The sequence below is a fragment of the Electrona antarctica genome, assembly GCF_951216825.1.
Source record: "Electrona antarctica genome assembly, chromosome: 13".
NCBI lineage: Eukaryota > Metazoa > Chordata > Actinopteri > Myctophiformes > Myctophidae > Electrona > Electrona antarctica.
Window position 1 is genome coordinate 12,797,455 of NC_136794.1, and position 12,278 is coordinate 12,809,732.

At 44.4% G+C, this 12,278-nt stretch overlaps 1 protein-coding gene across 1 annotated transcript in view; it reads left to right on the forward strand.

The window, feature by feature from the left end:
- The window catches only part of kcnh3 (potassium voltage-gated channel, subfamily H (eag-related), member 3), a gene marked incomplete at its 3' end in the record, with an annotated part of 142,523 nt that overhangs the window by 101,026 nt on the left and 29,219 nt on the right, over positions 1-12,278 (forward strand). Inside the window, exons 7-8 of the mRNA XM_079517649.1 lie at positions 3,751-3,952; positions 10,618-11,019. Of these exons, the coding sequence (XP_079373775.1) occupies positions 3,751-3,952; positions 10,618-11,019 (604 nt within the window). The remainder of the gene's footprint in view (positions 1-3,750; positions 3,953-10,617; positions 11,020-12,278) is intronic.

Genomic DNA, 12,278 nt, shown 5'->3' on the forward strand with positions numbered 1-12,278 from the left:
GGGGTATTGTCTCGTCTGTTCTCGTATGTATCAGAGCCAACATAAAGGTAGGGTAAGCGGTTTTCTAAAATGTATTTTTATTTATTTTTAATCCGACGTGCATGTGACGTGGACGCACGCGGCCACGCACGCGCTTATTTGTCCTTATTCTGCTCAAAATGAAACAATATGGGATGTTTAGGACCTTATAAAACCTGAAAACAAGCTAAGCTAATGATGATGCTACCACTGGTGGATTCTGCTCCTCTTAAAGCAACAACAACAACAGCTATAAATGGCTATACACGTATAGTTAGTCACAAGGAAGCTTACAGAAGGAAAGGAAATGGTCACGTGACTGGGCTGCGCCATGACACTTTCATGGACACTTTCATGGGAGCCAAAACTCGAACACCCGAAGTTCAATGATTACATGGCACTGAATGGACCAGTGAATGGACCAGCTCATAACAAATATAATTTCTGAACAATTGAGACCTTTGTCATATAATCGGTTCAGGAATATAAACAAAGACATATCACAGGTTGTTTTCTAATCACTTGCTTTTCGATGTGCACAGAGTGCACAGTATATAATTTTATCTGAGGATCTAAACAGAAACAGGTATCGTTTCTGGCTCCGAGGTATCGCGAGATTTGCCAGACAGGAAACGGTGGGAAGTATCGCGATACTTGGTACGTTCAGAAAGGTACTTTGTGCTCTTTAGATACCATACCTCTATAAACATTACACAGTGTACATATCGAAAAGCAACACAGCAGACAATAATGTGTTATATCTTCTGTTGTTTTCCAAAAGCGATTACTTTACAAAAGGTCTCAGTCATTCAGAAATAGTGTTTGTTCATGAGCTGGTCACTGAGCTCTCATCGACTCCAGTGCATTCTGCCGAACTTCCGGGTGTAGTTTGGCTCCCATGAAAGCATCCATGAAAGTATCATGGCGCAGCCCAGTCACGTGACCATGTCCTTTCCTTCTCAAAGCTTCCTTGGGTTAGTCAAGGTTAATTAAATAAGGTTAGGAAGCGAAGACTGTACCGTACGGTGGACTCCATGTTGCTCCCTGGAAGGAAAGAAACATGCGCAATTGAGACCAAGGAAGCTGAACACGGAAGTATTGGCTGCATATAGCCCATTGTGCATGTTTCTTTCCTTCCAGGGAGCAACATGGAGTCCACCGTATGGACTTCGCTCCCTGTCCTCATTTAATAGTCCTTGGGGTTAGTCAGGGGGCTGCTCTTCTTCTATGGGTTTTTCACACATTTCTCTGGCACCTGCACAACACTGCCTCCCCCCCTAGTGGCTAATGTGTTAAAACAGAGCATCATTAAATCATTTCACACTCTAAGAAGAGCTGTCTCAGTGGAATGATTCGGTCTAGAGTTGTTCCGATACCGATACTGGTAATGGTTACTCGTGCCCATACCACTCTCAAGTACTTGTACTCGGAACCGGCCCAGATACTCTGACCCGAGTACCAAAACATCCAATTGACACTAGGCTGAACGAATGCAATGGAAGCAAGTCTGACCCAACACTGCAGCAAATTGTCAAAAACAGCCGATCTACAAGCATAAATGACAAGTGTAGATCAGAGATCCATCTGTGTCTATGAGGAAAAGGGGCTAAAATAACAAACAAAACAAAAATAAAGTACTCGTATCGGTACTCAGTATCGACGAGTACTAAAAATGAAGTACTTGTACTCGTAATCTGTCTGAAAAAATGGTATCGGGACAAGTCTAATTTGGTCTAAAACCAGATTGAAACTTATCTAAAATGTTGTGACTATTTAAAAAGTTGGTTGGCAACAATTTTTTCTAAACTCTTTGAAATAAAAGGAAGCTTTGAAATAGGCCGGTAGTTATTATTATGCAATGCAGGATCTAAACCAGGCTTTTTCTTAAAAGCAGCTGTACAATGGCTATTTTAAAATAGGACATGACCTGAGAGTAGCGAGATGTTTTGGTGTTTTAAACATTATGTTATAATTTAGCTATTGAAAAATAGCAGATCTACAAGCTCATAGCGCGCCACCGAGTGGCGCGCTATGAACTTGTAGGTCTGCTATTTTTGAAAAATGTGCCTCAAAACTTTCAGAAAATTGTCATGATTTAGAAAACTTTTTTTTTTAATTTCGACGTCAGGCCTGAATGAGTTAAACATGTTCAGTAGCGCCTTAAACACCCTTTAAAAGAGTGGTGGGAATCACATCTAGAGGACTGGAGGACGTTTTCATGGTGCTCACTCGTCAGACAAACTTTCTAAGCCTGGCTAGTATGAATGCATGCTTAAGAACCTGCTATAATCAATCAATATTTCCATATTTTGAATAGAAACAGATGGTTAGGGACAGCTTATTCAGAACACGTACTTTGTGACGGTTTTGACTAATTACATTCAGGTGAGCTGCTGACAGCTGAGCAATCAACTGAAACTATATCCCTGTGGTATAGTTATACAGCAGTTGATTCAACGCATGCTAACCACTAAAACCATATAGTTGACCAGGGGTCCCCCAGGGCTCTATACTAGGTAGACTCCTTTTTACCCTCAACACCAATCTCCAATCTCAAAAGTAGTAACTAGTTAAGGCTCTAGTGGTTAGAAACCCCTGTAAGCGACTGCCAAACATGAACAAAAGTCAGCTACCAAACATGGTTGCTGTCAGTGGTTGAAATTGTAAAAACCAAAAACCAAAAAAAACAAACCACAGGAGAAACTGGAGTGGCGTTTATCCAGACGCGAAATCGCAAAACACAGTGACAGAACATAAAAACCTTCCTTTGTAGTGCCATAATAGTGAAGCTGGCAGCCTGCTGTGTTTTCAACCGCCTCCCTCCCCACACTGCCAGGGAATACCAGCAGTCCTTATCAGTGGTGTAAAGTAACTAAGCAAATTCACGTACAGTAAGTACTATACTTAAGTACACTTTTGAGGTATTTGTACTTTACTTGAGTAGTTCCAATTTCCAATACCTTTACTTCTACTCCACTACATCTCAGAGGCAAATATTATACTTTTATTCAGCTTTTATTCAGACACTATATTTATTTGACAGCTTTAGTTACTTTGTAAATTTGGATTTTCTTTTTTTATTATTACAAAACATACAGTAATCACTTCAGACATATATACATTTTGACCATTTGAAAATAGCCGATTTACAAGCTCACAATGCGTCACATTGTGAGCTTGTAGATCTGCAATTTTCAAAAGATTTCTTATACATTTGAAAACTTGAAATGGGACATTCTGCATAACGAGTACTTTTACATCTGGTACTTTGATGCCAATACATTTGTACTTTTACTCTAAAAAATAAATTCCAGACTTTTACTTGTAAGGCCTCACTCACACGGTCGCAACAGATTGCTGTATGCTTGTTGTATACAAAGGGTGTGACACAGCTTGCCCCAATGCATTTCCAATGGGAGTCACATGGTTTGACACAAGATTTGTGTTGTATGAGGGGGAGGGGCGCAGTCGAAACACAGCCGAAAGCCATACAACAGCTTGTAGTCCAAAATGTGGACTACAAACCATGTGACTTCCATTGGAAATGCATTGGGGCGGCCATGACACTCACAACATTCATACAACAAGCATGCATCAATGTTTTAAAGGTCTGAGTGAGGCCTAACGGAGCATTTCGACATTAACCAGTATCAACACTTGTACATGAAGTAAAACATTTGAGTACTTTTCCCACCACTGTGAAGTGAACCACGTTCTCTTTGTTGGTTGCAGTACTTCGGGGTCCACCTGCTGAAGACGGTTCGCCTGCTGCGGCTGCTCAGACTCCTGCAGAAGCTGGAGCGCTACTCACAGTACAGCGCCGTGGTTCTGACCCTGCTCATGTCCATGTTCGCCCTGCTGGCCCACTGGATGGCCTGCGTCTGGTACTTCATAGGGCGCAAGGAGATCGAGAGCCCCGGCTCGTGGGACATCGGTTAGTCCACCGTTTCCAAAACACTACTGGGTCACTCACTGGGACCCACTATTTACCCACTATTTGTAGGTATTGGGTAGGCATGTAACGATATATCGTATATCGATATATATCGATATTAATCCCGACGATATGAATCGATTCATTGAAATTGTCAAAAGTAATGCTACTTTTTTGCAATGTAGTTAAATAAAAAATCTCAGGGGGAAGATAAATTATATAAAATTAAAAAAACGGTATTTTTTCTTTCAAATATATATTTTTGAGCTTTGTCTGTATCTATGTTTGTGTACCTGTGTACGTGTCCGTGCACAGGTGAGCATGGTTGCTATGGTTAGTGTGTGACGTCACTGACATAGCTGATCAGACTATATAAGACCTTGCACCACTCAGGTCACACGGGTGTGATTTTTTTAATATCGTGAAAAATCGTATCGTGAACCTCATATCGTGATACGAATCGTATCATGAGTTGAGTGAATCGTTACATGCCTAGTATAGGGGTCTTCGGATGTTATCACATGACATAATCGACGTCATCAGCCCTTGTCAACAGCCTGCAATGCAGCCAGTATGGACATTTCCACATACTGACGTTGTTGCCAGCCGCTGTCCGACGTGGCGTTGGTCGCGTTGTCCGACTATTTACTGACCGTAACCCTAAATCTAGCCCTAACCCTATAACCTCAGTCTTAACTGGCCACGTACAGTAACTGACCTTTCCTAGTCGCCTACTCACGGTAGGCAGTATGTGGAAATGTCCATATTGCCTGCACTGCATGGTCCAGATAAGAACATACTGGTTTTTATCGGTTGATGCCATTCAAAGCGCAGCAGTTACAGTATACGTACATCATGCACAGATACAGCACATTATGCACACGGAGTTCGATTTACATACAGTAGGTGCCTCTGATTTTGATACCCCCCCTCTGGTCATTCATTTTTAACGCCAGTGAGCATTTCCTTTTGGGAAATGTACATGTCCGATATGCGACGCATTGTGAGCTTGTAGATCAGCTACCTTCGTTACTTGTTGTATATGAAGTATACAAAGTAGGGCGTGGGCTTTAGTGGTTAAGATTAGTTTTTTCTTTTCCAAATCGAACCTTTTTATTTTTATTTTTTTAATACATTTTATTCAAAGAGTATGACATCATATGCAAGTTTCACAGAAAGAAAATACAACTCTTTGTTTTTATATTTTCTCCCACAACTCCTTTCCCAATCCTCCCCACCCACCCACCATCTTTCCCCACGAGGCCAGACATACAAACAACATAAATTATATACAGGTATAAAACCAATAGGTTGAGTACGTAACTAAGAAAATCGAACCTTGTATGCGCGCAAACCACATGCTCCTTTTCTTTGAAATAAATGCCTTGTCTGAACCAAATGTGGAGCATCCAACACGCCATGGCTGCCTGTGAAGCTATACGTTGGCCTTTATCACTGGCGTATTTACACATCTGCTGCTATTTGTTCACGCGCCGTAAGCTCCTACAGACCTGACTTCAGCAGATTGATGGTTGATGATCGTATCAGTGCTGACACAGCCCCTCATGCATTCTCATCCAGACTGATGCTTTTAATAAGGTTGGAATTGTGTTCAGCGAGCATCCCTCACAGGAGAGATCTCTGATCCCTCGGGTGGCATACTATAAAACACGAGCCTATGCGCTGTGATAAACTTGCAAACACACGCAATCAGACAGGCGTGTGCATCTTTTTCCGAAGGGGGCGAGCTGTAAGCCTTTTGACTCTGAATTGTGGCAACGGTCATCCTCAGACCCTGTTGTGTTCTTTATCCCTAACCTGACAAATCCTTTGCCTGAGACACGCACGCACGCACGCACGCACGCACGCACGCACGCACGCACGCACGCACGCACGCACGCACGCACACACGCACACACGCACACACGCACGCACGCACAGTTGATATGTATGTGTTTACTCTGGGATTGCTTTTTGACAGTTTCATGTTTCACATCTATTACTAACACATTACATCTCTTCTCTCATTTGACCTTGTCGTATGTACAGACATGACAGCAGCAAAAGTGATTTAGGTTATTTTGAAACCAAAATGTGTCTGCACGGCAGCCCACCCTAAAAGACATTCCCGTTGTCTATCTGTCTCTATGCCTTTCATTTTCACTCCCCCCCTATCCCCCCCTCTCTCTCTTTTTCTAGCACTGTTTTTGTCTCTGTTTCTCATTCTGTATTGATTTGTGCCAAGCCACTTTCGGCAAATCACATAATGAGAGACAGACAACATTCTGGTCAATAAAATATGAGTCAGCGTTTAGTTGGCTGTCAGAAAAACAGAGGATTTCGATATAACAGACGATTCTACAGCTATTCTATTAGCCTATACAGTTACACACGTCAAGGGCCTGTTGTTGTAGTGGAGTGCGTCTTTGGTCGGCAGCCTCATCAATAATTCAAGGGCTTTTCACAGATGTGTCATAACAGGGTGAACACAGTTGCGATAATTGAGTGAAAAGTGGGTCTACATTCGATTTAGGTATGCCAGTTAGCCATCATTGACAATGCTATTGTTGACTATTCTCAGGTTGCTCTGTGGCATAGCTATATGTAACACATTCATCAGGATTAATTTCAGTAGCTGCAGTTGTCTTTACCTTGCTACACATGATGTGAAAAGGGTCAATTTTCCTTGCTGGAACTATAAACAAGACACACACACACACACACACACACACACACACACACACACACACACACACACACACACACACACACACACACCCTGACACACAGACAAGTACACTGGTTTCACTATTCCCCCTTTGATTTTTGCAATCGCTTTCAAGGACAGAATATCAAGCACACAGTTCGTCTGAAGTTCAACAAGTGCTGGACAGAAGCGAGTGGAGGTGTTATCCATGATAGATCAGGGGAGGGGAGGATGTATTCAGACTCAGACTAGTGAATCAGTACCCTGGACAGCGCCTCGTGAGTCGTGACTGTTAGTGTTGGCAACCTTGACAGAAGTGAGAACAGATCAGCACCCTGGACAGAGGCATACAATCCAGGAGTGTTTCCATGGTGTTAACTCCATGGAAACACTTTGAGAATGTTTTTCTTTTTACCTTTCTTTTGACTGGATCTGTAGAAAAGGAGGCCCTGTATGAAATATAATAATGTAATGCAATGGAGTGCTACTCCCAACAGCAAAGCTAACTGAACCATATTGTATACGTTCGGATTCTTCTTCTTCTTCTCAAACTTGATTTGTGCAGCAGTTTTCAAAACAAGACAACCGAAACAGAGAACCAGATACAATCGAACAACAAGCAGCAAGAACGCACGCTATAACATCCTTTTTTAATTCCCAACCTATGGCCTATAGAGTGTCGCAGTCCCGCCCCCGGCGAGCGGCCCGGAAGACAATTTCCAATTTATTTTCCCATAGACGTTTCAGAAAGTATTTATCTAAAGACCTGTACGCTTCGGACAAAGCCAACTCGGAGTGTGACAACTCATGAAAATAAACAAAAATGTTTGGGCCGAACAAATAATTAGAAAGAAGAAAAAAAGGGCCGGGTACAACACTTTTTTGTTGTTTTTCTTCTTTCTAATTATTTGTTCGGTCCAATAAATAATTAGAGTTGTCACGATCCGAGTTGGCTTTGTATGAGGCTTACAAGGTCTTTAAATAAATACTTTCTTTCTTTTCAAAATCTTTTTATTCAGGTTTTTGTAACAGTAGCCCAGGGGCAAGTATTAAACAGACATATAAAATGTAAAAATAAAACTCAATCCCCTATACCACCCTCCCCCCACCCACAATCCCAAGGATAGTCGGAAAAACAGTCTGGAGGAAATAAAATAAATAAATATATCTATATACACATACACAAAAATACATGCATACATAATTACAACAAATAAAAATATAATAAAATAAAAAGCAGATTTTTCATAGCAGAGCAGATTTTGTTTCTGTTGTGGTTTGGCGTTGGCCGAGGCATAGGCACGGCACACTATGCAGTTTGTGTGTTGTGGTAGAATGTCATAAACGGGCCCCAGGTCTTGTAAAACTTTTTCTCAGAGCCGGCAATTGAAAACTTTGACATCTCCAACTCGAGACAGGACATTATATCACGAAGCCACTGACGGAGCACGGGCGGGGCAGCATCCTTCCATTTGAGCAGAATGGCACGTCTAGCGAGCAACAAGGCAAAGTCGACCATACAACACTCTATGCGTGTTAGAGGAAGGTCATCCCTTCCAGCAGTGTCAAGGAGAGCCACTAAGGGATCTGGGTCTAGATTTTGATGTAGAATGTTGGATAGAGTATTGAACACATTCCCCCAAAATGGTTGTAATTTAGGACACATCCAATACTGATTGATCAAAGTTGCATCACCGCTCTTGCACTTGTCACAGGTAGGAGTTACGTCAGGATAAATACTAGCCAGTTTAGCCTTAGACATATGAGCTCTATGGACTATTTTAAACTGCACTAAGCAATGTCGTGCACAAAGAGAAGACTTATGTATAGAAGAAAAAATAGAATCCCAAACTTCATCAGACAGTGTGAGGCCCAGATCATGTTCCCAGTCGGCCTTTATCTTATCTAAGGGCGCTGGCCTCGAATTTGTACAATATTTAAATGGCGCCCTTAATCGTTGGGTCAAAAGACAGAAATTCATCAATAGGGTTAGCATTAGGCTTATTAGGGAAGCCAGGTAGTATAGAGCTCACATAATGTCGGGCCTGCAAAAATCTGTAGAAGTGTGTTCTAGGTAGACTATATTTCTTTTAAGTTTGATCAAAGGATGCAAACCTCCCTTCTATAAACAGGTCTTTAAACCATTTGATGCCCTTTCCATGCCAACTCTGAAAGGTCATGTCTTGCATTGATTGAACAAAAAGGTGGTTGGAAGCAACAGGACTGACCAGGGAGAGGTCTCTATAATTATACGTTTTCCTGAACTGGGCCCACACTCTCAGCGTATGACGCACCACCGGGTTAGTTATTGAATCAGGCAAAATAAATACTTTCTGAAACAACTATGGGAAAACTGAATGGGAAATTCTCTTCCAGGCCACTCGTCGTCATGAAAGGGCGCGGGACTGCGACACTCTATAGCTTCCTTCCACCCAGAGCCTTCTAATTGAAGAGAAAACAGCCCGGTCACGTGGTTAATTTACTCGCGCGAGCCCATAGACTCCAATGCATTCCGTAAACTTCCGGTTATCCCCATGCTCTATGTATCCCCATGTAGAAGAGCCGCCATTGGACTGGCCCCATTGAGTGAACGGAGTTTGCGTAACTCTGTCTTACTTTATGGCTCTGCCTCCACCTCACGTTCTTCCTTCCTCCCTGTCTTCCTACAGGCCTTCATATGCCTCCTCCATCCTCACGTTCTTCCTTCCTCCCTGTCTTCCTACAGGCCTTCATATGCTTCCTCCATCCTCATGTTCTTCCTTCCTCCCTGTCTTCCTACAGGCCTTCATATGCTTCCACCATCCTCACGTTCTTCCTTCCTCCCTGTCTTCCTACAGGCCTTCATATGCTTCCTCCATCCTCACGTTCTTCCTTCCTCCCTGTCTTCCTACAGGCCTTCATATGCTTCCACCATCCTCACGTTCTTCCTTCCTCCCTGTCTTCCTACAGGCCTTCATATGCTTCCTCCATCCTCACGTTCTTCCTTCCTCCCTGTCTTCCTACAGGCCTTCATATGCTTCCTCCATCCTCATGTTCTTCCTTCCTCCCTGTCTTCCTACAGGCCTTCATATGCTTCCTCCATCCTCATGTTCTTCCTTCCTCCCTGTCTTCCTACAGGCCTTCATATGCTTCCTCCATCCTCACGTTCTTCCTTCCTCCCTGTCTTCCTACAGGCCTTCATATGCTTCCACCATCCTCACGTTCTTCCTTCCTCCCTGTCTTCCTACAGGCCTTCATATGCTTCCACCATCCTCACGTTCTTCCTTCCTCCCTGTCTTCCTACAGGCCTTCATATGCTTCCACCATCCTCACGTTCTTCCTTCCTCCCTGTCTTCCTACAGGCCTTCATATGCTTCCTCCATCCTCACGTTCTTCCTTCCTCCCTGTCTTCCTACAGGCCTTCATATGCTTCCACCATCCTCACGTTCTTCCTTCCTCCCTGTCTTCCTACAGGCCTTCATATGCTTCCTCCATCCTCACGTTCTTCCTTCCTCCCTGTCTTCCTACAGGCCTTCATATGCTTCCTCCATCCTCACGTTCTTCCTTCCTCCCTGTCTTCCTACAGGCCTTCATATGCTTCCACCATCCTCACGTTCTTCCTTCCCCCCTGTCTTCCTACAGGCCTTCATATGCTTCCTCCATCCTCACGTTCTTCCTTCCTCCCTGTCTTCCTACAGGCCTTCATATGCCTCCTCCATCCTCATTTGTCCACCACACTGAACCACCTGTCACTCACTCTTTACCCTCATTTTCAGCTCAATCCAGATCAGATCTTCTGTCTGTCTGCTGTGAAATTACCTTGACTGAAATCACTGCCCTGATGAATTATATCTCTCTCTGTCTCCCTCTGTCTGACTCGCTGTCACTCTCTCAATCCCTCTGCGTACATGCGTGTGTGTGTGTGTGTGTGTGTGTGTGTGTGTGTGTCTCTCTCTGTGCGTGTGTGTGTGCGTGTCAGGCTGGCTCCATGAGCTGGCCAAGCGCCTGGGCACCCCTTACTTCCTGCCTCCGCTAGCCACGCTGGCGCCCGACGCGCTGCCTCCCAGCGTGGTCAGCGGCGTGCCGGCCAACGGCAGCCAGTGGAACGTGTCCGGGTCGGAGGCGGGGCTGGGGCGGGACTCCTGGAACTCCAGCCAGTGGAACGGGAGCAGCGTGGCCGGGGGCGTGGCCACGGCGCCCGGGCCCGGCATGGTCAGCCCCGGGGGCTCCGGGATGCTGGGCGGGGGCCCCTCCATGCGGAGCAGCTACGTCACCTCGCTCTACTTCGCCCTGAGCAGTCTGACCAGCGTGGGCTTCGGCAACGTCTCCGCCAACACGGACTCGGAGAAGATCTTCTCCATCTGTACCATGCTCATAGGAGGTGAGTCTTCTCATACACACTGGCTCCCAAACGTATATTAGCCCCGGGGACTCAAACGAGTGGAAATAGCTTTCGCGTCGCGTTGTGAGCTTGTGGATCGGCTATTTTCGCTACTACTTAAATGCATGGAATTTCTTTGAATTTCTGAGAAAATTCTTTGAATTTGCTTTTAATTCATGAAAAATGTTGCTTCTTTTAAGAATGTTTTTTTGAAAATGTTTTGTAATAATAAATAAAGAAATGTGGTAAACCACAGGTGTGCCATTCGACCCTCCCCAACGCTGACTTGGCACTGCATCGGTGTCGCGGCTGATTCTGGTAGAACGATGCCATATAAATAAAAAAAATACTACTACTACTACTAATAATAATAATAATAATAATAATAAAATGGAGACACACTGGAGACATTCTTATTGCATGGTGCCTAAGGGGAGGGGCCACCGTCCTAGAAGAGTGTTCAGCCATTATGTATGTGTCCCCCAAATGTGCTTGTGTCTGTCCGTCCGCATGTCAGCCCCTGGCAAATATTTCAATATTTCAACAGATTTCTTTTGAATTCTTCCAGTGGGCAAAGAAAGTCAGTCCCTGAATATGTTTCACATTCAGCTCAGTCCGAGCTGTCTCAAGTCAGATAGAACGATGGATTTAGGGCCGGCAGACAATCAATGTTTGATCAAAGAGAGTAGAGATGAAACTGGTAATCACTTGCCGCTCTACTCTTTCAGTCTGATTGTGAAGGCATGTAGGAAAACTGATAGGAATCAGTATGAAATGTCACCGCCATACACGGCCCTGTCAGCCTGTGACTGCTCTGCTACAGGGGAATACAGACACTCCAGCATGTGAATGGCCCTTTAGTCTATGTATTTTCCAACCAAAGAGAAACCATCTTTCTGATGCACATTTTGAAAAGCTTATCTTGTGTCGCGGGAACAAAACACCTCTTGTGAGGAAGATCAGGGTCCAGCCTGGCAACCTCAACCTCCGCTGAGGAGGATACTTTGATATGAAGACCAGGGTCCAGCCTGGCAACCTCAACCTCCGCTGAGGAGGATACTTTGATATGAAGATCAGGGTCCAACCTGGCAACCTCAACCTCCGCTGAGGAGGATCAGGGTCCAGCCTGGCAACCTCAACCTCCGCTGAGGAAGATCAGGGTCCAGCCTGGCAACCTCAACCTCCGCTGAGGAGGATCAGGGTCCAGCCTGGCAACCTCAACCTCCGCTGAGGAAGATCAGGGTCCAGCCTGGCAACCT